The 27,742-nt window shown below is 38.2% G+C and overlaps 1 protein-coding gene and 1 long non-coding RNA gene across 10 annotated transcripts in view; one reads left to right on the forward strand and one right to left on the reverse strand.

Annotated features, from left to right (window-relative positions):
* Positions 1-26,320, reverse strand: part of plcd4a (phospholipase C, delta 4a) — a 32,486-nt gene extending 6,166 nt beyond the window's left edge. Inside the window, exons 1-11 of one of the 7 annotated variants that reach the window (XM_008430465.3) lie at positions 22,486-26,320; positions 15,017-15,171; positions 10,858-10,905; positions 10,525-10,683; positions 10,101-10,329; positions 9,109-9,238; positions 8,777-9,008; positions 8,508-8,709; positions 8,030-8,174; positions 3,358-3,510; positions 1,231-1,398 (exon numbers count right to left, since the gene is read on the reverse strand). In XM_008430465.3, coding sequence (XP_008428687.1) covers positions 1,231-1,398; positions 3,358-3,510; positions 8,030-8,174; positions 8,508-8,709; positions 8,777-9,008; positions 9,109-9,238; positions 10,101-10,329; positions 10,525-10,683; positions 10,858-10,905; positions 15,017-15,171; positions 22,486-22,721 — 1,857 coding nt within the window. In that variant the 5' untranslated portion in view covers positions 22,722-26,320. The other 6 variants (XM_081614428.1, XM_008430474.3, XM_081614433.1 and 3 more) reach the window with 6 other exon arrangements.
* Positions 5,837-7,128, forward strand: LOC145554523 (uncharacterized). 3 transcript variants are annotated; one of them, XR_014090489.1, is made up of 5 exons: positions 5,837-5,917; positions 6,209-6,348; positions 6,524-6,661; positions 6,769-6,874; positions 6,964-7,128. It is a non-coding gene; the product is annotated as an uncharacterized LOC145554523 (long non-coding RNA). The 3 variants fall into 3 exon arrangements; XR_014090488.1 differs by lacking the exon at positions 5,837-5,917 and having other exon boundaries at positions 5,995-6,348; XR_014090490.1 differs by lacking the exon at positions 5,837-5,917 and having other exon boundaries at positions 5,995-6,348; positions 6,769-6,850.
* Positions 26,321-27,742: the final 1,422 nt, after the last annotated feature.

Here is a 27,742-nt window from a genome sequence, read left to right on the forward strand (position 1 = left end):
TGTCACATGTCATAGGCCAGAGCAAAGCTTGTTCTGCATCTGTGGGTCATCAGTGTGCAAGTTGATCACATCATGTAACAGCCTGTCTCTGTTCCCTGTTTTTCAAACCTTTTTTATTTTTTATGAAAGGGTAAAAGGGATTACCAAGTGGCATAGTGGTTCATGCTGCTTCCTTGCAAGAAGGAATCCCAGCATGAGGTCTGAGACTTTAGGTCTGAGATTTCCTGCCACAGTTTACAAACTTGACTTTTGGGTTAACTGGTTGCTTTATATTGTCTCTAGTTATGAGTCTGTGTATATGAATGGGTGTCTGTCCTGCCTCTCACCCCCCACAAACTCTACCCCCACTTATTTGTAGCAACAGAGATGATGACTAGTCAATAGTCCACTCACCTTCTTCACATGGATGCTCAGCAGGTTGTTGTTTTTTTTCCCAGGTCCAATGTGGAAATAATATTTATAATTAAACGCAACAATAGAACTTGGTTTAATGTAAAACTTTATGTTTTCAAAGATTCTCCTGGTTTTAGTTCTGTCAGTACTGACAAGCTTTTGTGTTCCTTCAGAGGAACTTTAGCATGATGCTACTGTGTGAAAAATGTAAAAAGTCTGGCGTTCATTTTTATTTATAAAAATGAATATATAATATAATATAATATAATATAATATAATATAATATAATATAATATAATATAATATATAAATGAATGCCAGACTTTTCACATTTTCATTTGTGTAAATTGCTCTGAAAAAGTGTGATTTAGTTATAATCACTTTAAACTTCAATAAAATCCACTGAGGTTTATTATTGTTACAAGGATTTAAATTTGAAGACAAGATGAGAGAAATTCCAATTGCTACAAATGGGTTTACAAGGAACTCCATGGGTTTTAGTCTTCACTGTCATACTTGTATGTGAATACAGTCAATGTCCTGCATAAATACTAAAATTATAGAAAACGTTAAAATAGTCCAGAAAATATAATGGGCCAGACAGCAATCAATTATTTTGATGTCCTTTATCAAAACAGGGTGAATATATTGGGGATTACCTTAATTTATTAAACGTTTAATTCATTCATCACATGCCACTTCCTGATTAAAAGCTCAACACCGGCTTAAAATCTAATATAACGGATGGTTCTGAGAGTAGATGAGCCAGGATTGTCAGATTGTGTAAAAGACAGTTTGGGTCTGAGACACAGAAGCTGAACATGTGAGCAAACCCACCTTTACTCTGCGCCGGATACTCTCACGATGTAGAATATCTTCATCTATTTCTGCTACTTCGTCTTCATCACTGACCTCTCCTGTCAGTGAGTCTTCAACAGTCCCATTGAGTGTTTCCTCTAAACCACCAACTTTTTTTGCTTTCAGAAGAATTTTCCCTTTAAGTTCCTGAAAAAGGTACATTACAGAGACATGGAATCTGGTGTTATTTGTAAGCAGTATCTGCAATAATTCTTGTATTTAGAGGAAAAGGCTATTTGTATAACATTTTACAAATGCTGTCTGTATTTCCTTTTACATTAAAATGTAAAGTGTTTTACATTTTAATTAATGTAAAACACTTTGAATTGCCTTGTTGCTGAAAAAATATAAAATATAAAATATAGACAAGATCACCTGGAAAACTCGCCAATTTCATGGTAAAGCTAAGAATTACTGTTTGCTGTAACAATCTCTCTGATATGTGATTACAGAAGGATGTTTATAAGCTGCTGGTAAACCTTTGACAAAAAAACCTGATACCACTTCTGGGATAAAACTATCCTGAAACATTATTCCCAAGAACTGATTTCAGTGAATTATGGAGTCTATAAATATCAGTGGCCTATGATTTGTGACATAACTGACTATCTTTGTGTCATTGCATAATATGATGACAACTGTAATTACCATAAAACATCTCAAAAATCCATATGTAAACATGTATTATTAAGTTACTATATCATGACTTAACAGAACAGGAATGCTGTTTATAGTGTGGCACATTTGTGGATTGTGGATTTGATATATTTTTTGATATTTTTAAATTGGCATACAATAAAAAAGAAAAACCCTTCAATTCATCAAATTACTGAAAATAGTGAAAAAACAACACAGATATAAAATGTCCATGGTTAACAAAGGAATTAGAATGTTTGTAAGGACAAAATACTTTACATTGAAAATTTCTTATATCAAGGACTGATGCATCTGACTATAAGTATAAAATATATCAAATCACCTGATATAATAACTCATAGGAAATTATGCTATACCACTTTATTGAATAATAATAAGATTAACTCTAAAGGGTCTGGGGAATACTAAATACTGTTATTAAATGTAAGATAAAATACTTCATATCCAGACTCCTTCAGTTACAAGAACAATGATAATTAGAACAATAAATGAAGTTGTAAATAGTTTCAACAAAACTTTGTATATGTTTGGCAGATTAAATCCTTCAGTATATGAGCAAAAAACTGAACAGTTTGTCCACAGAAATAAATTCAAAGACAATGTTTTTCTCTTTAGTAACTGAGATAGAATTAATAGATATTGTTAATAACTATAAAAACAAATCATCTACTGATTGTTGTGATATAGACACAACATTAGTAAAATACATAATGTATACATAATATCTCATAAACCTTAATGTATACATGCAATGTATATGAACATTGCAAAAGTAATACCTCCAGATTGGAAACAAACATTTTCACAAAGTACAAACCTGTCTCTGACTTTTAGTTGGATTCAAATGTATTTAATAAGGAGACAGCAGGTATTTCCTTGCACGTCATTGGGTCCATATTTGTTTGATATATATCAATGATGTATTTGATCTATCTAAATCATTAGGAATACTTAATAGTTTAGGATGTTTAGGATGACACCACCATATTCTAGTTGTAGGGATTTTAATGTATAATATAAATAATGAACAATTTAAGCCAAAGTCATGGAGAGATATGAACAAATTATCTCTAAATTTTAATAAAACTTAAATATTTGTTTATTTCTGTATTTAATTCTCTTTTCTCATGAAGTTTAAATAAATTACATTATATTGTATTGTATTTGATTTCTTACTGACTTGCAATGAACAATAAACTAAGGAAACAAACAAAACAAATGAGCCAACCCGCTTTAGCAAAAACCTGTTGCATATATCCTATGCACTCAGATAGGCAAGTTAAAATTCTGATTACAAAGAAAGTAGAATAGATTACACTATTTCTGTTTGAACTAGACTACACCAACACAATACCCATGCACCATTTTGCAGCTACACGTTTAAATGCCCAGCCATGGAACATCTACTCTGCCTAAAATCTTTCTAAACAACAGAGACAGATAGCTCACCTCAGGAGATGGAAGCCCTTCTGGGGCCCTGCCATCCAACATTCCTCTAAGCAACTTGTCACCAAGAATGTGCTTGAGGTGTTGGGCCATGACTCTCTGCTGGTCAACACTGCAGTGGTTCTCGATTGACAGGATAACTGGATATTCTGATATCTGGAGAAGGGAAAAGATGGGGAAGCATAAAGTGTAAAAGAAGGAGAGCAGAACCATAAATTATAAATTGTAGACCTTCCCCAAGCTAAATTTCCAAGCTGCTCCTTAACAGCTAACTCTATAGGTATAAAATACTATTCAGGAGTTAGCTGTTAAACTAACTAGCAGCTAGCTGCTTCTTAACAGAAACTAGCTCTAAATTCAGTTTGAACACTCATTGTAGCGTTATCATTTTAAAGGTTTGAGTTTGACCAGTCAGTAAATGTGAAGACAAGGTGGCATAAAGGAAGAACCATGTGACCAAAACAGGATATCCATGCACACTTATTCACTCAGCACACTAAGATACACAGAAACTAAGCTCTCAAAAGAAATGATTCTACTCTTTTTCAGTGAAATATTTACCTCGAAAAAATGCAAAGACAAACTTTCATTCACACTCGGTTTAATAATGTCAGGGTGAGCTAAGTACTCTCATTGCTTGAAAAACAGCATTGTTCAATTTCATGTTGTCAAATCTGTGAACTCCACCCATGAACTATGCACAACATTGTCTTGTTCACTGTAAGGCCTGAACATTGAAACACAATCGGTCCCTTAGCCAGCATGTTCTGCTGCATTGAAATACTGTTTGACAGGAACATGATTCTGCTAGCTTTTTTTTCTGGCCAGTTAAACGCTTCATCTGTTGTGTATCACTGCACAGCTTTACCCTCTCTTCTCCGTCAAAAGGAGAAAACAGCATATTCTGCTTTTAAGTCAGTTAGTATTGTTTATTAGTTTGGATGATTACAGATTGACATATTATCAATTTAACAAGTTAGTAGTTTAAGGTTTTCCGACCATATGCTGCCTTTTCATAGCAGAACAAAGTCAATGAATGGTCAGTCTTCAGTTTATGAAAATAATGCTGCATATGACTTAAAAGAAATTTGATTACTTTAACGCCTTGAACATAATACTCACCCAACAAACAGCAGCCTCAGTAGTGTGTTGGAACGCCATACACAACCCCACAACCTGGAACCTCATACTCATTCTGGTCACCACGTTGGTCACCCACTGCTGTGTGATGACCAACCATTTTGTTGGAACCATCCATCGGATCCACCAACCATCTTTTCCTCAACCAGCATTTGTTGGAAGTCAGTCAATGTGGTTGAGTTTGTCACTATGGCACACCCTAGCTGAATTCGTAAGTGTTGAATGGCCCTTCCATCGTCTTTTCTCCTAAATTCTGGAGGTACTTTGTGATAAACCCAATTTAGTGGGGGTGAAAATTAACACGATGACAAATCGTGTTAATTTTTGGTCACAGACTATATTTCAAACATACTTAAATTTGTGAAAGTACACTTTAAGTATACTAAATATTAAGTGTACTACCTATAAGTATATATGAAGTATACTAAAAGTATACTTGTACCAATTTCGAAATTAGAACTTTAAACACACTTAAACATAATACACATAATGCACCAAACATAATACATATTGCACCAAAATACACTTTTAATATATTAAATAAAAGTATACTGTAAGTGAACAAAATATATATTTGCCCAAGTGTAAATATACACTTTCTCAAGTATATTTAAAATATATTTTGTGTATATTTTAAAATATATGCTCAAAATAGAATTTTTAAAAATTCACTTAACACTACTTTAGATTATTAATTTCAGTATGTTTTAATTTCATCTCAGTGTAAATTTTAGGCTAATAAAGTATGCCTTTTTTAAACTTTATTTATTTAACCAGGTGAACCCCGTTGAGATCCAGATCTCATTTTCAAGAGACCTGGATCCCTGGGCAGAAGTCTGCAACACGCGGCAACCTGATTACAAAATAAAACTAATTGATACATATGCAGAAGTATGTCTTTTAGGCACCTTTAAAGTGTGTTTAATGTAATATGTAGGCATACTTTTTAAGTACGTAAAAAGTATTAATTTTTAAGTGCCTTAATAATCTTTTACTATTAATTAAAATTGCATACAATAAAAAAATGATAATCATGATGTAATTTTTAAGAAAGAATAAATCAATTTTCAGATGTGTGATGTAAAACCTTATAATCAACGGCATTAGCTCCAGTTCATACTCCAGACCAGATGGTGGCGGTATTGCACATTTTCATTTATTTAAAAAACGCCACAAAGAGAAGAAAAACTTGAACGCAGGGAAGATAACAGATGCTGTTTAAATTAGCTATTTTTACTCGCATAATATTGCCTAAAAAGTAGAGAGGGCCTTGACAATAGTTACTAATTTTGGTAAATTCAAGCTGGTGACGTCCTAGTCAGAGTTAGACGACAACACAACGGGACAACAACGAATGGAAATGAAATGTGTGTCACAAACGGAGTCCGGAGGGACGAACTCTGCTAAGTGTTGCTAGCTAGTGGTAAGTTTACTTATTAATTATATTAATTTAATTATAAACAGTGCAGTAAAGATATATAACTTACATTGGTTTCATAAATTATTTTATCAATTTTATTGTGACTTATGATTACTATAGCAATCATTCAGCTTCATGTTATAACTGCATGGAGGCTGTTTGTTGCGACTTATACTTTAATTCATAAACTAACCTGGTTTTAATTAAGCTCCATAAGACAGAGAGACTTTGATATTGTGAGGTTGTTGTTCTAACTCGTTCATCAATGATTTTATCTTCAACATATGTTTGCAGTCTAAGCAAATGGAGATGAAAGAGGAAGCCAGAGAAATCAGGTGTTAGGAAACCTAAAGACTTTCTGTCTCAGAAGAAGCTTTGACTCCACCAGGTCACCAACCAGCTCTGAGGATGAACCTTCACATCGTCTTCATGATGTAAGTTTGTTGTTTCAATGAGGAGCCAGCTACATTTTCAACAACAAAAACTGCTGTGTTACCAAAACTAAGTGCTTAATAAACATGATTTGATTTAAAGATAACTGGACAGAATTTATTCTCTTTGTTAATCTAATATTTATCTTTCATTTTTTTATTTGTTGTTGTCTTTCAGGGCCCTGTGATGGACTGGTGACCTGTCCATGGTGAACCCTGCCTCTCATCTGATGGCTGCTGGAGATGGGCACCACCAGCCCCCCTCACCACCCTGCAAGGATCAGTGTGTTCAGATCATGGATGGAAAGATTTTAAGGTAGTTTGTCTCCTTAAGTCCACACTCAAAACAGCTTCATAGTTAATGCCAACATCAACTGACTCTATGACATTGCTGACTATTTTTTCTACTTCTAACATAAACAGGCAAAGAAGAAACCCAGAAATGTTTTTCCACCCCAGGCATCTGGTCCCAATCATCATCAGTTCTGATGATGTCACATACATGGCGAGTCCACAACGTCTTAAAATTGTAAGTATTATTTTTTTATTTGCCATTTTTCTGTTCTCTTTAAATAAAATGCTTTCTCTGTTTAATTGCTCTCTTGTTCTCTTTTGTAGGTTCCTGTAAGGTGCAGTGAACAGGAATGTTCTGTCGTTGATCCTCACTGTCATGTTTTATTGTCACACTTAAATTGTCATGTTCATTGTGTTCACTTTTGATGTGTAAACTGATAATTTATGTAAAGTTCATAAAGTTCTGAGTAAAATTGGACAATTTTAAAATGTTGGTAATAAAACAAAATATTTGAATTACCTTGAACATCTTGTGTAATTAATCTTTCCATGTGATTGTAGCCTAAAACAATGTAAATACTGCAGTGTAGTTATGCATGTCATGTACAAAATAGGTACGTAGGAATAAAGACTTTCACGAGTAATTAAAATTGTAGTTTATTATCAAAAGCAGGAAATAAAAAATAAGAATTAAGTATAATTTAAATACATTACTAATATATTAATAGTATATTTGAAGTATATTAAATATATATTTTTAATATAATTCTGAGACCGAATTATTACACTCAAAATATAATTATATCAAAATATAATAATAAAGCTCTGATATATTTAAAAAGTATACTTTAAGTACACTTGAAGTTGTTCCAAAAAAGTATTTATAGTATACTAAAGTATACTACTATTTAAATACTACTAAAGTATACTAAGCACAAAAATAGTTGTTCCAAAATAGTACAGTTTAAGTACATCAATCAAAGTATGCTAAAGTATGTTAACATTTTTTACCAAAGTATACTTTTTTTTTTACTTGGGAAGAGTGCTTACAAAATCTAATTTCAATATCTATCTGGAATGAAGTTGCCCAGATATTTTGACAAACCTTATTTTTCTAGTACGAGTGGTTCCAGCCCACACCATCACACGGCCAAAAACTGTAAACCTTTTTACATTTGCTGCATTATAGACTTATTGGAAGGCAATGCTGGAACACCATTGCCTTCCCACCAGATGCGATACATGCTGGTGGGAAGGGGTTAAATTGGAGCTATGAATTTGAAGTAGCATTAAATCCTTAACTTAGCTACAGGAAAGCATATTTTTGCACAACATAATTTCAGTCAGCCAAATATTTGCATCAAAGACAATACATGACAGATAGCATTACCTTGAAAGCATATTTTCCCACTGCATTGACCACATCCTTGAAGAGGATCTTAGAGGTGAATGTATGTCCATGATAGACAATGGGCTCTCCATTGGCACCATCCCAACAGTCTACTTCCACACACCTGCAGCCGCGATTAAGAGCCCTAAACAATGAAGACAAATCTATCTTTTATCCACTTAGTCATGAAAATCAGAAAAAATGCTCTACTGTGGAGCTTATCTCTTTTGTTAATCCCAATATCAGAGTAATGAAACAGAATTAATCAACTTGGAGCATTTAGATGTCAAAGCTTTCATAAAAAGGTGGACAATTAAGGTTAAGTGAAAGGTCAGTGTGGCTCTAATTTTATGATAAATCTCATCACATTTTAATATCACAGCATCTTGTTGCACTTCATGTGATACAAATAAAATATTTCTTCAACCTTTCCATCTTCCAACACTACATTTTGTACAATCAGACTTTTGAGAGCTACCTGATGTATCCTTCCACACTGCTTTGTCCTCTGAGCTGGTCCTCCATCAGATATGTGTTGTGGGAGGAGGAGATGAAGTAATGGCACAGCGGCTGACTCATGTCTTGGAAAATGCCCCTGCACTTTGGACTGAAGATAGAGCCTTCAGCAGAACCGAGGTACATCAAGAAGCCATCAAATGTCATAGCCTTCAGTTGTTTCGCTGGAATGAAACAAGAACTGATAAGCTCTGTGTTTGTAAGGCAAAGGCAACGTGTATTCCTGAGTACCTGTATCTGAAGGCTCATAGTATTTAATTAGCTCTTGAGCATGGGGTTGGATATCAACATCCTCCAGCTGCTCCTCTCTCAGGAAGTCCTCTATGTCACTCTGGGATAACTTCTGACCATCAGATGAGTACTCCTGGAAAATTTTCAAAATATCTTCTCTCTGGGTTATCATCTTGTAGAACAAGACAAACTCATCCCCTTCAAGGGCACCAGTCTGTGATTTATCTGCCATCTGTTGAAAAGAAAAGAATGATCAGGGTGTGGGTCTGCAATGACTGTCAAAAACACAGTGAATGCAGACCCACACAGCGGGTCTTTATCAAAAGGCTCACTGTGAACAGACGGTGAGCATGGTGTTCATTCATATCCACATTCATCATCCTCAGGAGATCTCGCACTTCCTTGAAGTTCATCCTCCCATCGTTGTTCTTATCAGCCTTTTTGAACCAGTCACCTATCCATCTGGGAATAGTGCTTAAAGAAGCAACAGTCACTGTGTTCTTGTCCAGTTAGTTGGGGAAATTGTATACCAAACATCGCTCTTGGAAATTTACAAGGAAAACTATTCCTCCATGGGAACATTTGTGAGGTTTGTGAAGACTTTTCAAGATCTCACAATCGTCCTTAATTGATTCCAAATGTGTTCTGTTTGGTTGAGGTCAGGTTCCTCCATAACAACACCAACATCAATTCCTTTTGGAGTTTGCTTCATCGGTGCACACTTGGATTTGGAACAGGAAGAAACCATCCCTAAAACAGTTCCCACATAGTCAAGAGCCTAGTACTGTCCAACATCCCTCAATATGCTTTAGCATATTTAGATTTCTTGTTACTGGAAACAAGGCACTGATGCCAACCCCTAGAAATCAACCAAATACCCTTCCACCAAAATCATTCTACCAATTTCCTGACAAACACAGATTCGTTTATCAGAATGCCTTGTTCCTTCTCTGGGATTTCACATAACTGATCCTTCCAACTTTGAAATTGCTGTATGTTGACGTTGCTTCCTTTTTACTATGACACTACTAGTTGGCCCTGGCATTGTTAGAAGCAACATTTAAACTAAACTGAAGTAAACTGAATTTACTGCACAACTTGCCATGCTTGAATTCACTTAACTCTTGAGAGCAATCCATTCTTTCAAATATTTTTGAAAGAAGTCTTCAAGCCGGGGTGCTGGATTTTATACATCTGTGACCACAGAAGTGATTGGAACTCATGAACTGAATGATTTGTTGACCCTGTACTTTTGGCAATATACCTTACATTGAGGCAAAATGCAGAAACTCTTTATAAGTAAACCCCAAATAAGAAAGGATACTGGTCTAGTTTTTCCCTCTCTCCCATATTTTCCAGGTTTTCAATCAGCTTCCTCATGCCTTTGATCCAGGACTGGGCCTCCTCGGCTGACTCGGCCACCAGGTCCAAGTTCCCTCTGCGACCATGGAACACCACCGTGAAGCATTGGTTAGCAGGGAACTCGTCTGCGATGCTGAGAAGTACTTCACTTTGATGGCCCTCTCGCACTACCTCCACATCCATCATGGAAACTGCACATAAAGCATTGTGTAAGTATCACGTGGATAGACCACAGACGTAATATACACACAAAAATCTGAACATAACATAAAAGCACAAATTGGCTTTTTCTTTATCCAAAATCAAGAGCTATGGCCAGACTAAAGCAAGTTAACTATTTCCTTTTTTGCAACCATCTGCAATATTGTTAAACTGTCAACTCTTACAGGTGGAGTGAGCTTTGCCAGCTTTCTTGGATTTGTACCAGATGGTCATGCAGTCATCCTGGAGCTTGAAATATCGTTGTTTTTTCCACGTACGAGACTTAATTTTTCTCATAACTGTCCCCACCAGCATGGACTGCAGGTTTTCATCCCCCTGAATACCTGAGAGGAAAAGAAAAGCGGAGATGCTAAGATAAACTGACAGACCTCCTGGGAATATTCACATACAGAGGAATGCTTAGTTTAGTAAGTGAAGTCAATAAAATTCATTATTGTTATTCTTTAAACATAATTCTTTTACAATCATGTCAGGACTAGAGGTTTGACTTGACTTACGGAGGCCACTCTCTGCGGAAGCCATCTCCTGCTGCCTTATAGAGCCATCTAAGTAGAAGAACACAACAGGCAGTAATAGATCATTACTGAAGCTCATAAAACATTCTACAGGGTTTGGTAATAGATTATAAATGCATATAAATATTAACTGTTGGTGATGGTGGTGACTGTGGTTGGAGTTTGCCAGTTCAGTCCCCGCTCAATCTCTCATTGTGTTCTTGGGCAAGACAAGGTGGTCAAAAAGCCTGGTGGTGCCAGTCAGGGCCTGGCAGCCTTGCCTCTGTCTAGAACCAAATGTTGTTCTAGACATTTGGTTGTGTTGACACTCTGTGTTGTTATGTGCAGCATTTTTCAGATGGTACTTTAGCATAAAAGCAAGCAGCACAGGGAAGCAGGTCCAACTACTTTAATGCAAACTATTTTGTAATGTGTGTAATCTAACAGAGGAGAATTTGATGCAGTAATTGCTTCTGTGTTTCATCCCAGTGAAACGTGACCTGAACGCCTCACCAGGCAGGCGTCATAACCAGACACCCCAGCCACATCAACTGACTATTTTTACATTAATTTAGATCATTTTTCAAATAATTCATTATTTTATTAATATCTTCTGTGTTTTTTCACCTTTTGTAACTAATGCAATTAATAACTTTTATGCTCTATAAAACAGAGGCAACCTCAGTTTTCTGTTCCACCACTTTGTGTTTCATCTTCAGTTGCAGTGTGAATATTCAGCCTCTTTGGGGGATGGTTAAAGCTGATGTGGATGCTGCTTTGCCTCTCCATTGTGTTTCATTGCATTCACTTTTTGAAAAGCTGCCTAAGCTGACTAATCTTCTCAAATCCCTGTCACCTTCACTCTTGACCTCAACACTGAGCCAGAGCAGCACCGGGTCGTCTCTGCAAGTTGAATCATCTGCAGAATCGCAACAGAAGCACATTTGTTTGTTTCCCACATAGAGTTTCATGCAGAAGTCTAGATCCTACTGTCTAGATCCGAAACGTAAAATGATGATACGACATTCCACTGCAACCGAATAAACGTGCATGGCTTTGCATTTCTTTGACTTTTACTCTAATCTATGCCCATAGCTAAACGATTTGATTTAATGAAAGAAGATAGAAAAACAGGGCCTAAAGAGCTACATCTCCGGCTTTTGACCAAACGTCCGCCTCAACCAAACTAGTCTCCGCGCTTAACCCTTCTAGACTGGAACGTGTCGGCGGCAACACATCTAAATTTGCAGTACCGTAATTCCGCCACACATAGCGCTATCTGAAAAATTCCAACGGTTTCTGAAAGGGGAGACGTTGCACTTTCCAGCAAATATCGGGTTATAATACGGCAACTTCACAGCTGCAGCTGCAGAGAGTGTAATTAATCTGGGGGGACTCGTTTAATAGACGGTAAATTGCGAAAATAACTTGCTGGACATTGAAAGTTCCGGTTGTTATGGATACATGGGTGAGTATATCATCTCACAGGACATTTAAAGAACTACTTACAATTAAAATAAGGAAGATTTATTTAGTCAGACGTTTGAAACTTAGGCGTAAAGAGCTCCGTCTGGGGGCCAGACTTTCAAGCAAAGCGAGCATTGGACCAAACCGCCCGCCTCAACTAAACTGTAGGTAATAGACAGAGATGTCTGCCAATCAGAATTCTAGCTCCCGTGTTCTTGAACAATGACTGTAAAACGGTTTGTAGAAAAGAAGCGCATACGTTCGGTTCGGCGGTTAAATCAAATGCGATATGAAAAAAGATGGAGTTTGTCTCACCATGTAGAGAAACACGTTTACTTGAGAAAGGTATTAAAAACAAGTGGCGCTGGGCATGGCTAGAGGAAAGAGGACAAGACGGAAGGTTTGCGGACATTTTTACAAAAGGGGGGCGCTGGGATGCCTTTGGGGGGCGTTTGGTCGAAGGTAAATTTTACATCTTACGATCACAATACCAGTTTAGACTTTGAGCAACTTTCTAAAACTGTATTGCGTAACATTAAATCATGCCTGGCTGCAGCTGTATCGATGGCAGCTCTCCTTCTATTCAGTGTTTGTAGCTCTTGGCGTAACTCCGCTCCTGCTAGTAGCTTCACCGCATCAGGTCAGCGTTACACCGGCTGATGACGGCTGCTGTGATTCACTTTGTATGGTGTCTGATTTTCTAATATTTTATGTTTTATTGAGGATTTTTGTACATATGTTTTGGCAGTTCTGTGATCATGTCAAAGCAGCAACTTATATTAAAAAGTGTTTTATTGTCCATCTGGATGCTGCCCGCTTCCATGGAAGGACAACAGAAAATCGCTCTTATAAACATGTAATTACTAAAATCACAATACCCTCACTTTGTATCCCTCTGAAAAATGAACCCATTTAAATAAAGAAATCCCTCCATGGTGATACCACGATAGAGAGCGTTCATTTTATAGCGTTAACACGGTGCTGTAAGTGGTCCGGTATGAAACGGGGTGATAGAACAACACAGCACTTTTAAATTTCAATAATCAAAATGCAGAAATTGTTTCTGTTGTTTTAAAAGGTTTATGTCAGTCTGCCTTTTCCCCATCGATACGCCCTGCACCTTAGGGGTTAAAAAAAAAGACGTTCACATTGCGTAAAACTCTGAAACAGGAGAAGCAGGACATAAAACGAAGCGACAAACTAGATGTGAATTATCAACACATGATGTGAAACATATGATGATACTCTGATGTCCCATTCTCCTGAAGGCAGCACAGAGCTGCACCACCAGAAACTGACAAACACTGAAGAAAAGAAGAGTTATGATTAATGTAGTTACAGTTCTATCCATGTTTTAATGCTGCAGCTCAGTCGTTTGCAAATAGTTCAAAGTTTAAACTGGCATGTTGAACATCTTTTATCTGGTCATTTTGTGGAATATTTACAACTAGAAAATGGCACAAAATAAAAATATTTCTCCACTCTGATTGGCTGCTGTTAGGCCTACCAATTTTAACTTGAATGTTCATTGCATATTTCATAGACACCTGTGAAAATAATTTCTATTCTTATGACTTTTTTGTTCTCAGGGAAATTATCTTGATGATAAATACAGAAACAAGCATGAAAATCAAAACATCTACAATAGTGATAGTAATAATAATAAAATAATAGTCAGTGCAAAGTAGCCTACAAATTCTTTGGTGGGGGCGGTGAGGGACCTGGATAGAGGCTGGGGGGGCGCTGGGCCAAAAAAGGTTGAGAAACGGATTTAGTTGGTAATGTTGCATGTTCTAAATTAATTGCTAAAACATTGACTGTAAGGACTCTTATTGTATGTTGAGGGATTTTTGCCTGTAAGTCAAACCTTTAGGGCTCAGACATTTTACATTTTGTTTTGAGTTGAAATGTACTGAAGTCTTATTTAACTTTGAGTGTTTAGCTTGTTAATTGTATTGTTAGAAGCAATTGTTCACTATTCAAAGACACCTTTTATTAAACTGTGGCAATAGCAACGTTATAGTAAATTTCTATCATAACTAAGTTTCAGGCTCAGGATTTTTTTTTACTTTAAGGCCTGGAAAAAGAAGATATACCTTTTTTCATTTCTCATCTTTGTGCATGTTTAGTTTCAGGTTTTAATTTCTAACTAAGCCAAAACAAGAAACTTTTGGTCTGATTTAATGTCTAACAGTAAGAAAAACTGTCTTTTTACTCAATGCATGTGAATATCTGGTTTCAATGGTACATAAAAATCATCCCTTATTTATACCCACCTGTTACTTTTGGCTAAAAAAGTTTGATGTTACCCAGCCAGCAAACCTAGGTGGGCCCCATATGGGATAGGTGAGGGCAAACAATTTGCCAACATTCGCCCAGATAGAAGATCCCTCTGGGCGAATCCATGTAGGACCACCATGGAAACCACGGGCAAAACCTTCTGGGACCCATGTTGTTTGATCTCATTTATCCCATATGGGGCCCACCTAAGCCTCCTGGCTCAGTATCTGTTCAAAACTTTAAAGATTTAACTTGAATTTTGTTTTTAAAAATGAAATCAGAGGTCTACACATCAATGCTGAAAACAGAAACTTGTTCACAGTTTAGCAAGTCTGTGCAAAAGTAGAAAACCCAGCATATGATAAGAATTTAAAATTTAAACAGGAATGTTTTAGAAACTAAACGTGTGTCTAACCTGTTGGATGATCATTCCTAAATTCTGGTAGCTGATCCTGTGGTTCTGCTGCTGTCCCATTGCACTGTGTGCTGCAACATGGGAAAGCAGAGTCACCCCTCCTACCACCACCTCCCCCCTCTCTCTCCCTCTCTTTTTCTTTCTCTCTCTGGTATCTGCAACAAAGCAGAGGTACAGTGTTCAGTCGGCTGTTTGGTAAGTTGTCTAACTGTTGCACTTAGTGGAAGTTGTCTGAAAATGTGTTTTAATTTACCAAAACGTGATACACATCATATTTCCGGTACAGAGGAAGTCCAAGTTTGTTGTTATGGAAAATTACTGAAATGAATTATGTGGCGGTTTGAAGGTTTCATCACAATCTGTTTGACTAAACCTGCTGCTCTTGTCATTCTACATGATCAGTGTTACAGGACCACACAACCCCTCTACTTCCATTCAGGAGTAGTGGAACCCCAGCATACAGTGATCCACCATGTTTTCTGTCCATCTCAGGTTACTAAGATCTGCTCATCAAATTTTGATCAGCACAGTTTTCAGGACTGGAAGGACGGCACCACGGGAACATAAGTTCCTGCTTACAGCATCCGCATTCCCTGTGGAGTCATTACATACATGATTCAAACACACATACGCAGGTTCTTTTCATCGGATTGAAATCTCCTTTCTCGTGTCGACCATGCTACCTGCTAAGGTTGAGACGCATCAATAATACACAGCTTCAGCTCAGTTTCACACCTCAGATTACACACACTGAGCCAAGACAAAAGTGGACAGATCTCCTTCATGATAATCTTAAATGGACCAAGCATCACCTTCAATTTAGGTCAAAAGACATAATTTACCCAATGTACACATTTAGTTTGTTTAAAATTGAACTTTCCGGAAGGCTATAAAATAAAGAATAGGCTTATTATCAGAAAATAATAAACTCTTTGAAAAAATAAGCCAGAGTAAGGAGCAGTGAAGAAGTAAGTAATTACTAGGTGTACACACACACCCCCCCCCCACACACACACACACACACCCCTACACACACACACACACACGCACACACACACACATACACACGTACATACTAAGGGCTGGTTTAGAAACATTGTGTTAAAGCTGTGTTATGCTGATAGGTTAAGATGTTTTCTCCAAACTGTATATTCAACTAATCCAAAGACAAGAAGGAGTCAGACGTATTAGTCAGCTGAACTCTAGTGAATAAAATAGGATAAATGAATCATACATAATAGTTATAATTTACAACAATGTCGGGGCTCAGAAAAATAGACCTCTTCTCTAATGAAAGTCTTCTCCTTCTGTCTCTATTTCTGAAGCATCATGGGATATTTAGTCCCTTCTGCTAAATGTCAACAAAATAGTGCTGTTTTTAAAGTTACACAGTAAAAAATTTACAGAAATATTTAGGTCAATTTAGTCTGTCAGAGAAATAAATGTGTGTTAATTTTTCAAAATCATAATTTCATCATGTTATGCACATATTTATAAATGTCAGAGTTCCAAACTAAATATTTATTTCACAAGGTGAACACATAGTTAATAGACTAGATATCTAGCTTTCAAAAAGCTAGATATAGCTTACAAATTTAGCTAGACAACTAAATATTTAGTTTCAGCATTAAGGTAATACAAAGTGCTTTACATGAATTAGAAGAAAATACAAGCAAAATTAAAGCCGCAAGCGGTGTTGGAGGCCCTCGCAACTCAGCGCCACTCCGGCCTATTTGCCACCGCGGGGGTTCCTGCACCACCACTCTGTCGCCACTGCTGACGCTCTGGCGTAGTTCCCCAGCCTTGATGTTTTATGGTGAATGACCAGATTTGAGGCTTGGCCATAGGAAAATTCCTTTGATAACTTTTGACCCTAAATGCCTCAAGACTGTGCTGACTGAGTTTGAAGCCTGGATCTGGAAAGCTCTAGGACGAGTTCACCCAGATACGACATCAATGAAAAAGACAAAACGGTGATTTTGATCCAAAATGGCAGACTTCCTGTTGGGTTTGGACCATGGCTCCAAGAGACTTTTTTGTAGGTCCTGACAGGTTACACATGTGTACTAACTTTCATATTTGTGGGATAAAGCATGGCTGGGGGCTGATTATTTAAAATATTCTAGGGGGCGTTGCGGAGGAATTAGGCCACACCCACCATATTTTCCACTGGATTCCTGTCGGGGGGTGGAAAAGGATGGATCTCCGTGAGTTTGGTGCAGCTGGGATGAAACGTGGAATCTAGAGGCAAACATATGGTGGCGGCGTGACCTGTGACTTGGCCACGCCGCCATGGCCACGCCCTCCACTGGAAACTCTTGCCGCTTTACAGCAAGTGAGAGCAACTTGTTATCACTCATCTGACACCAGATTATCTTGATTAGATCAAGAGAACCAGAGTTGTATCTTTCCAAATAAAAAAGAGTCATTTCCTGTTCTGAGGGGGCGGGGCTTAGGTGAGGTCAGACTATGACGACATACGATCGTCAGGCATCCAACCAGGATCCCTCATACCAAGTTTGGTGCCAATTGACCTTTCTATGTGAAAGTTGTAGCGGTTGGTTTTCTGTGGCGAGTACGGCAACTTCGGCGCCCCGGAATGCCCCCTCTTCTCTTTATTAAATTATAATAAACATCATCATCATCACCTGGGTCTCAGTTTTCATCCTCACCACCACCAACCATAGATTATGACAGTTTAAGTTTTGGGAGAATGTATGTGCATCTGAACAGCTTGATTGATACTTTATCTCGTCACTTGTGTTGACATTAGCTGCATTGTGTTTCCAGCAGCGCTCCCTGGTGCAGCCCGCAACTTCTCATGCAGATTGGCCAATGTAGAGAGAAGATACAGCTGTTTGATTAACCTATTGGGTGCAGTGGAGTCAAGTTTTAATGTAATGCTACTGGGCTCTTTAGAGGTTCACCAGTCGATGACCGACTTCTTGTTGGGTTTGGACCATGGCTCCAAGAGACTTTTTTGTAGGTCTGGTGAAGACACACATGTGTACCAAGTTCCATAATTCTAGGTTAAAGCGTGGCTTGGGACTGATTATTTAAAATCTCCTAGGGGGCACTGTTGAGCCATTAGGCCACGCCCACCAAATATTGCACTGGATTCCTATCCGGAGCTGGATAAGGATGCATCCCAGTGAATTTAGTGAAGCTGGACTCAGAATTGTGGATTTGAGAGCCAAACGTATAGACACGGCGTTACAGGTTAATTCGCCACACCGCCGTGCCCACAAGCTCTATCCAAACCACATGGAGTTGGAAGCTATAACACACCAACATGTCTTCTGTCTGTGGACACAGTTTCATGTTGATTAGGTTAAAGGGGTCAGATAGCGACCGTTCACAGTCAAACATGACACTTCCTGTTCTAAGGGGGCGTGGCTTAAGTGATGTCAAAACTTTACGATTGGGTCTTATAGGGCATCCAAAGTTGAACACACACTGAAAGGTTGGTGGCTCTGTGAGTTTCCTTGTAGGAGTTATAACAGTTTTGTGTTTCATGGCGAATCAGTGAACTTTGACCCCAGGTATCACCCCTTCAACATGCACGAAAACTCACCATTTTGATAACTTTGCCCTAGGAGGAGTTCAATCAAATGCGAAGGCTATAAACAGCCAAAATGTGGTCAAATTCGCAAATTCAATCCAAAATGGCCGAATTCCTGTTTGACTTGCACTATGAGAATAATTATAAATTCTGAGTGGCTTGGAGAGTTCTACAAGTGTGCCAAATTTCAAATCTCTATGATAAAGTAACTGAATAGGAAAGGGTCTTTTGAAATGTTCTAGGGGGCGCTGTTGAGCCGATTTTTTGCGATTTTTGTGTTGACCTTAAAATATGTAAATGTTTCACAGTCTCTATGGGCCCAACAATTTTGGTGAGTTTTTGAATATGTTAAAGCCCCCAAAAAGCCAATTCATTTGTCAGGAGAAAATAAATAAATAAATAAAATAAAAAATAAAAAATAATAAAACATTTGAAAAACAATAGCCCTTCGCAGCGCTTAGCTGCTCGGGCCTAATTAAAGCTCCGCGGAGCCTCAAGCGGCCCTTGCAGCCAAGCGCCGCTCCAGCCTATAGGGTGATCCAGCACCGCCACCCGCATGCCGCTGCGTATGCTCTCGCACAGTTTAAGCGCTCGTCTGCCTGGGCGTACACACAGATGTGTTCGGCATGGTTCCCTGGCGACACACCACAAATTTGGTGCAGATCGGTCGATGTAGAGAGTAGATATAACTGATTGAATGACCTAGGGGGCGCAGTGGAGTCAAATTACAATTCAATCCTATTGGGTTCTTTGGCGGTGAACAAAGGTCATACGTATTCAGTTTGGTGCCAATCGGAATGCGCGTGTGTGATTCAGAGACAATCGTATGCATATGGCGAGGGACAGCCAGTTGGCCACGCCCCCACAGGTCAGAGTTCATTATCAGAGTTCATCATCAGGTCACATTATGTCAGGTGGCAGAGGATTAATTCCATATGAATCACACAGTAAAAGTAAGACATACAGTAGAAAAAACAGGTGACTTGCTGTCGGAACTGGGCGGGGCTAAGGTGATGTCATCATATGACCATGAGAATGTGATGAGGGTTGGTCAGTAGTGAGACATAGGAAGTCTGATGCAGCTGTGACCTTATATGTGTAAGTTATGTCACTTTGATGTTTTATGGCGAATAGTCAGTTTGGCACTTAGCCACGCCCACATGCTTTGATCTACAAAAATTCCTGTGATAACTTTTGACCTTTAATGTCTGAGCTCTCTGCTGACTGAGTTTGAAGTCTGTATGTCAAACGCTGTAGGAGAAGTTCGATCAGATGCGACGTCTTTGACAAACAGGAAATCGCGGCTTTTATCCAAAATGGCAGACTTCCTGTTGGGTTTTGACCATGGCTCCAAGAGACTTTTTTGTAGGTCCTGACAAGATACACATGTGTACCAAGTTTCATATTTCTAGGTTAAAGCATGGCTTGGGTTTGATCATTAAAAAAATTCTAGGGGGCGATGTATAGTAATTAGGCCACGCCCATCAACGACTGTTATGGATTCCTGTCGAGGGGCCCACAAGAATTGATCCTATTGAGTTTGGTGCAGCTCGGCTCGAAATTGTGGAATCTAGAGCCAAACATATTGCGACGGCGTTACAGGTCACTTTGCCACGCCCACCTACTCAATCGAAAACAAACGGGGTTGGAATCCGTAACACACCAACATGTTTCCTGTCTGTGGGCAGAGTTTCATGTTGATTAGGTCAAAGAGGTCAGATAGTGACCGTTCAGAGTAAAACACTGCACTTCCTGTTCTCAGGGGGCATGGCCTAAGTGATGTCATCATTTGACCATTGATTATTCTAGGGGACCCGATGATGATCAATCACTGAAATTCTGGTGCCTCTGTGAGCTTTTGTGTAAGAGTTATACCAGTTTCGTGTTTCATGGCGAATAGGTGAACTTTGACCCCTGGTATGACCCTTTCAGCATGCACGAAAACTCACCGTTTTGATAACTTTGAATCGGCCATGCCTTATGAACCATCTGACCGAGTTTCAAGCCGATCGATAGAAATCCCTAGGAGGAGTTCGATCAAATGCGACGTGTGTAAACGGCCAAAATGGGGCCAAACTGCAAAATGGTCGACTTCCTGTCATACTTGCACTATGACATTAAATGTAAATTCTGAGCATCTTTGGCAGCTCTACAAGTGTACCAAATTTCAAGTCTCTACGATAAAGCAAGTGAATAGGAAAGGGTCTTTTAAAAGTTGCTAGGTGGCGCCCTTGAGCCGTTTCTTATGCGATTTTTGCGAAGACCTTAAAATATGTAAATTTTCACTGGGCTCTTTGCGCCCGCCACGTTTGGTGAGTTTTTGAATATGATAAAGCCTCCAAAAAGCAATTTACTTTACAGAAGCATACGAATAATAATTTACAACAGGATTACAATAGGCCTTCACAGCGCTTAGCTGCTCGGGCCTAATAATAATCAACATTTGAAAAACAATAGGCCTTCGCAGCGCCTAATTAAAGTCGCAAGCGGCGTTGGAGGCCCTCGCAGCAAAGCGACATGAGCCTTTGCGCTGGGTTTATACCGATGCCGCTACACAGATTTTCTGTTGCAATGCAGATGCAGGAGCTGCTAGAATTACAAACCAGCATAATGCCAAGGACTTTGCGGTTTCCTCTGAAACTAACCGACTCAGTTAAGTAATGGTGGATGCAGGTAATGTTAGCTAAATTAAGTCTAGCTAATATTAATACAGCACCTTAAGCTTTACAAGTAGCCTGTAGGCTACTGATGTTGTTCTGTATGTTCAACTACGTTGATACATTTTTTCTCTCTACCCGATCCCCATCTCAAAATAAATTGATACCCTGTTAAAATCATCTGCAGTTGGGGCTGAAGCTATATTAAAATTATTAAAATGTTGTAGATGGATTAGTAATATTTCTAAATAGTATATTTTATTTTAATTTCATATAATTTTATGTAATTAATGTTTGGTTCATGTTGTTGAAGTTGCACAGGTTGTTTTAGTGAAGTTTTCATATTGTAATTGTTTTAGTGATGGAAATTGAAAATAGTACCCTTTTTTACTATTCAATAATAGTTTGTATTTTATTGAGGGCAGCTGTTCACGTAACATAATTGTAACTTTGCTGGTGTGATTCATGAAATATATACTGTTTACCACATTATGGTATCTTTGTTTTTGTATTCCTGATTAATTTAAATTGATTACAATGTTTCTTCATAGCACAGTCTGACATTTTCCCCTTGTTTTTGGATTTCTGTTCTAGAATTTCAGCTGGTCCAAATTTTGTAGATTTTATTGCACTGTATTATAATAGTAGTCTGCCAATGGTTTAGCATTAGCAAAGAGGAATTGTTCCAAATTATGTTAATGGAGAATTTTTATTTAAGTAAGAAAAATAAACTCTTGTTCAATAGCTTATTAAATGCAGTTTACTGATTGTTAGAAAGTTATTGTAGATTATATTTGATAACTGAAAGTATTTCACAATCACTTGTAATTTTCACATGATGAAAATAATGTTAGATGTAATTATGACTGTTGTGAAATTTACAATCATCTGTTTTGTTTTGGTCACATGCATGATAAGTGTTTAATTTCCACATCAACAAAGGGACATATAGCAGCTTTAAGTAAAATTATTTCCTTTTTTATACACATTACAACTGCGGAGTTAGTTGTCATGTATTTAAAATGTGACTGTCTCATGAGAATATTTTTAAATTTTTCGTGTCAAGTTTTAAGTTATCTTCTGATGTTTTCTCTGCTTTAAACTTGTTCAGAAACTATGTGTGATACGAAGCATTTAGAGAGGTGGAATATTTTCCATATCAGTTGTTTAATAGGATTTATTTATGGTGCTGTTCACTTAAGTATTAGCGTTAATTGTAAAATATGTTTGAGTGATTTTCTTTTTCTTACAGTATCATTGTAGCGATCTGACTGCTTCCATCATATACATGAGGCTTTCCAGCTGAGTCTGGAAACACTGGAAAAGAAGGCAAGGCAGCTGAGAGCAACGGAGAAGAGAGACAATTTTCTCCAAGCACAACTTGATGATGTTTCCAAAAAGTTGATGACTGCAAATTCAAAGATTGAGATTTTGGAAGGTTGTTCCGCTTTTTACACCAAAGGTAGGTATATTTATAATATATCATTTTGATTGTAGTTTTTATTTCTTTTGTCCCTCAGTGGGGTCAGGAGGTGCTGGTGCCTCTCCAGCCAACGTTCCGGGCGAGAGGCGGGGTCACCCTGGACAGGTCACCAGTCTGTCGCAGGGCAACACAGAGACACAACCATGCACACACACACTCACAGCTAGGGGCAATTTAGACAGACCAATTAACCTGACAGTCATGTTTTTGGACTGTGGGAGGAAAGACCGGGGCCAGAAATCAAACTCAGAACATTCTTGCTGCAAGGCAACAGCTCTACCAACTGCACCACTGTGCAGCCCTAGAAGAAACCCAAAAAACTGACGTATCAAAATGAAGCTTGAGTTGCACAAAATAATGATATATATTGATTCCTTAACATGTGAAATGTTGACTTTATAAATATTAATTCCTGTGTAATAAGGATCTATTAGTTATTCCTTTCTATTTCTTTTTTGACAAAGCTGAAGTTGCTTTCCAATTCTAGCTTCCAATAGCTAAAAGGTGATTCCACTTAATTTTTCACTACAGTCGGCATCTTTAATCGACTCTAGTTTAAAAACTACTACACCTAGAGACTTGAAACTTGGATTGGATTATTCTCCGCTTCAAACGGAATAAATAAAACCATGTTTGTGATTTGTGAAACCTCTTTTACACCTGCACCACTCAATAGGTTGCTAAAATTCAAAGTCGCCACATTCACCCATTCACAGCTTAACCTGTGCTATTAGGAAACATGCACCCAGTACACCGTTTTTGATTCACTGGAAGGTTATCAGGTGATTGTGCTTTTTTGTTCCAAAAGCAAGCAGAAAATCTTTCCTAAGTAAGCGTGAGCAGGAGGTTGAGGAGCGAGGTTTGAGTCCAAACACTACAAGTTTTGAGATGAAAAATATGAAGTCCTCCAGGTGCTCCAGGTTTTTCTTGCATTCAGGTTAATTTTGCTTCCTAAAATTCTCTTTTGGTGTGTTTATGATTGTGTGTCCTGTCTGTGATGCACTGCAACAGACTTTTCTAGGGTGTACTGTGACTGCTGCTAATTGGTTGCTTTATATAGACCGTCCTTATTCCAAAAGTGTAAGAGAGAATGAATGAACTAAAGGAAGTCAATGCATTTTATAGACAATGTATCAGTATTTCTTAGTTATTTTATTGTTCATGGTGTGGGTTGTCCTATTGTTATTACGCAATAGTCAGCCACACCCCTACCTCCTCTCAGACTCCTACTGACTGACTACTGACCAGCTCTTTGTCTAACGAGTCCATGAAGCCTCTACCTCCTGAGTATCACCACAGATGAGTTTATAGAGGGTATTCTGTTTAAGCTGGAAGCGAGAAAGATGCGTCTAGACTCTAACTACCTTCAGATCCTGAGATTATGACCTTTTACAGTTAATGGATCAGACAACCAAATAGCCCGTGGTAGCCCGACTCCAGAAACCACCCCAGTTAACGGTAGCTCTTTCTCTATTAATAACGTGCACTTGTTACAGTCTAGATCAGGGGTGTCAAACTCAATTTCACCGAGGGCCACTTCAGCATATTGGCCACCATCAATGGGCCAGTTGCAGATGGTAGCTCTGGAAAACTAGACTTGGGCACCACTAGCATAAATGTATGAAAATACAATGTTAAAAATAGATTAAACAACACCTCATATTGTTAAATAATGCTTTGGAGCGTCTGGTTAGGAAGCTCAGTCAAAACCTTTGGTTAAAATGGCGCGTTAAATTCAAGTCTCCATACAGACCAGAGAAAACTAACGAGAATGCAACGTTGTGTTAATCCATTTGAGGAGCCGGCAGTTTATCTTGAGGAAATAAATGACGACGCAGAGTTAATTAGACTTTAACATTGCGGAAGCGGCTACACCGCTGCAAAGAATTAAAAACCGCTGGAAGTTACTCATCCAGAAGATTTAACAAATGGAGCATTATTGGTGCACGTTACCCAGGAGGGCGGCGTTCTGGAGGAGCTGCAGACGTAACATCTGTCCGTTTCGGAGAAGTGAAACCAAGGAAAATAAATAAATAAATAAATTCTGGTAAAAGCGCACGCCCGGACCGCGCACAGGGTAAAACACTCACAGAGTCCAGTTGATCTGTTTGGATCAGACAGATCCAACTGACTGATGAATTAGCGCAGATTTTTCTGCAGATGGGAATCAGGAGGAAGTGGTTCAGACCCCAGCGGGTGAAGTGATGCTTTTTAAGTGAAGTCGCTTAATTTAATTTATTATAAGTTATTGGGGCCTCAGTCAGTGGTTTTTGTCACTACGGAGAAAAATGTAGATTCATTTATCTGCTTAATTTGTGATGGGATCTGGATTCACGGTGAATATTAGCTAAACCGCATAAAATGCGACTAAATAGCCGATATTAATATGATTGTAATGTCACGGATAAAAATAGTACATGACCGATTTTTTTTTATGTTGTCGGTCAAGATAACGGATAACAAAAAAAGTCTAGCGCGACCTGCTGCCCTGACACCAACTCACACATCTTCATTCACAGCCTTACTTGTAAATCGATTTTTCTTTTCTTGTACGTTTTGATGTTTGCTTGTCGATGTATCAGTTTTATTCGCTAGGAAAATCAATAAGCAGCTTGAGGTGACTCTGCGGCTCTCTAGTGGCGAGAAACCGTAATGTTGGCTGGTAACAATCGGAGTGCATTATGGGAGATGTAGTTTGAAGTCAATTTGTGCTCAAAACCTATTTTAAGTTAATCCTGGGCCTATAAAACGCTGGGGGGGGCCACATAAAATGACATGGCGGGCCACATGTGGCCCGCGGGCCTTGAGTTTGACACATGTGGTCTAGATCATTTTAGAGACTCGGCACGAGTCCCAAGGTCATTATTTATCATAACTAAAGAAACGCCTGAAACCCCCCATTCCACTAGGATCATGAACATTGATTTTATGTTAACCAGAAGAATTGTTATCCCTATAACTTAATTAATTTAACTGTCCACAACATCAAGTAGACTTTAATATTTTAGCAAGCTTTAGCAGGGGAAAATGACATACAGCTACTTCAATCAAAAACCAAAAGATCAAACTATTAATTTTATAAACACACTTCCCTCTAGTCTCTATACTGTGTCACTAAACCTCAAGAGAGGCTTTGGGATGCAGTTCCATTCTTTCTCAGATGCTGAGTTGATCTTGGCAGCAGAAAACTTTAAATTCCATGGTCAGGGACCCATCTTGCCATAGCAGAATCCTCTTTCAGAATAAATCCAAAGTTGAACTGGTGAATGTTCTTCATGAGCTCAGTTCTTTATCCATAGGTGATCTTTGTCTATCCCCCATGTCCACTGCAGCATCGTTGAGATGTTTCTTGGGTTGAGAGTTAGGCAGACGTCGAATCAGAACCGGGGTTGTGGATTATCGGAACTTGTTCCTTTCTAGAGCAGCGCAAAGTCTTCACCTTCCCATGGTTTCAAAGTATAGCCCCAATCTTGATCCTGCATCTTCTTGTGGTCTTGCCTCGATCGCTGCTGGAACAAAGAACCCCGTTCTTCTCCTGCCTCTACTTTTTATACCCTCGGTACTTCAGCCGTGTGCGCCTCTGTGACTTACACAACTATCTACTTCTGCATCTTGGCTGTGCTTGCACAATCTCCCATTGCACCATTACGTCAACCACTTTGGCTAACTTCCTCTTTTAACATCTGGTGTTTTTGCTTATTTCACATTCCCACTCCCTGTTTCTTGCTCTCACGCAACCGCTCTTATTGTGACACAGCATTGAGACATTTCATCTAACTTGAATAAGATCCTTCATTTATGATTTCTCACCTTTACTCTTTAAATCAAGATCACATACTTCATTACATTGATTAGTATTACATTATTAAAATGAGGATTACACAAGTTTCCATCACATCAAATCATGATACTGAATTACTTGTTTCTTCCGGGTTTCTATTACAATACAGATTATGTAAGTTTTATTACAATAAAGAGTATATAAGTTTCAATCAACATTAAATCATGATTCAAGATTACTTGTTGCCTCTGGGCTTCTATGATCTGTTTTCTGTGTCCTGGAAAGATCTCAATCAGTTCCAACCAGGTTTCACGACACTATGAATTTATTTTTTGTACTATATTCAGTTTGAAATGCTTTATGTGTTTTGACACTGTTTTTTTATGCTAAAATCTTTCAGAGAAAGTTGATGCTACCAGCCAAACAGAGGGTGAAATGAAGAGCCAGAAGTCGATGAAGACAACAATATGAGCTGGACCTGTGAAAATTTATGTTTTTTTTAAGTTCAACTCTTTTGTTTAAAATCTTGTTTACATTTTTAAAGTTTTAATTTTGTAAATAGTTTTTCAAATTTTGTAAATAGTTTTTCAAATTTTGTAAATAGTTTTTCAAATATGTTTGTATTAAAGAAAATACTTAAATTTGTCAATGGATTAATTTTATACATTTGTAAGATGATAAAAGATGTCCCTTTTAGTGCTAAAGGTAGTTTTTTGTGAAATTGAGTTAAAGTTTAAGGGAAGGACCAAATAGAATATTAACAGACTAAATTTTTATAGAAATGTTGATGTCAGACAACTTGTGGTTACTTTCAATCCAGGCTGTGGTTTTCACACAATTCAGTTGTAAGGGAAGATTTTAGTTATTTTGTTGATTTCTATATTTACCGTTGAACAACATGGATGACGTTAAAGAATGGTTTGGACCAGTGGTCCCCAACCTTTTTATTACAGTGGACCGGTCAAGACTTGGAAAATTTTGCTGCGGCTCGGGGGGTTGGGGAGGGGACAGTCAGATAAGGCTTATCTCCGATATCCACCGGACTCTCAGTTGCGCGATATGTCAGCTGTTTGGGATTCCCCTCTGTTCTGACGTCACCGCGCTTTCTGATTGGCTACCTGTCACATTCAGAACCGATCGAACCTGTTGGACTTTTATCAGCTCTGTGGTCACAGAGGTTTGGAGAATCGGCCGACAATTCTTAAATCTTTCCGTCTAAACCAGACTTAAGACTCACAAGCTC

The sequence above is a fragment of the Poecilia reticulata genome, chromosome 2 (genome assembly GCF_904066995.2).
Source record: "Poecilia reticulata chromosome 2, P_reticulata-male-v2, whole genome shotgun sequence".
NCBI classification, from domain to species: domain Eukaryota; kingdom Metazoa; phylum Chordata; class Actinopteri; order Cyprinodontiformes; family Poeciliidae; genus Poecilia; species Poecilia reticulata.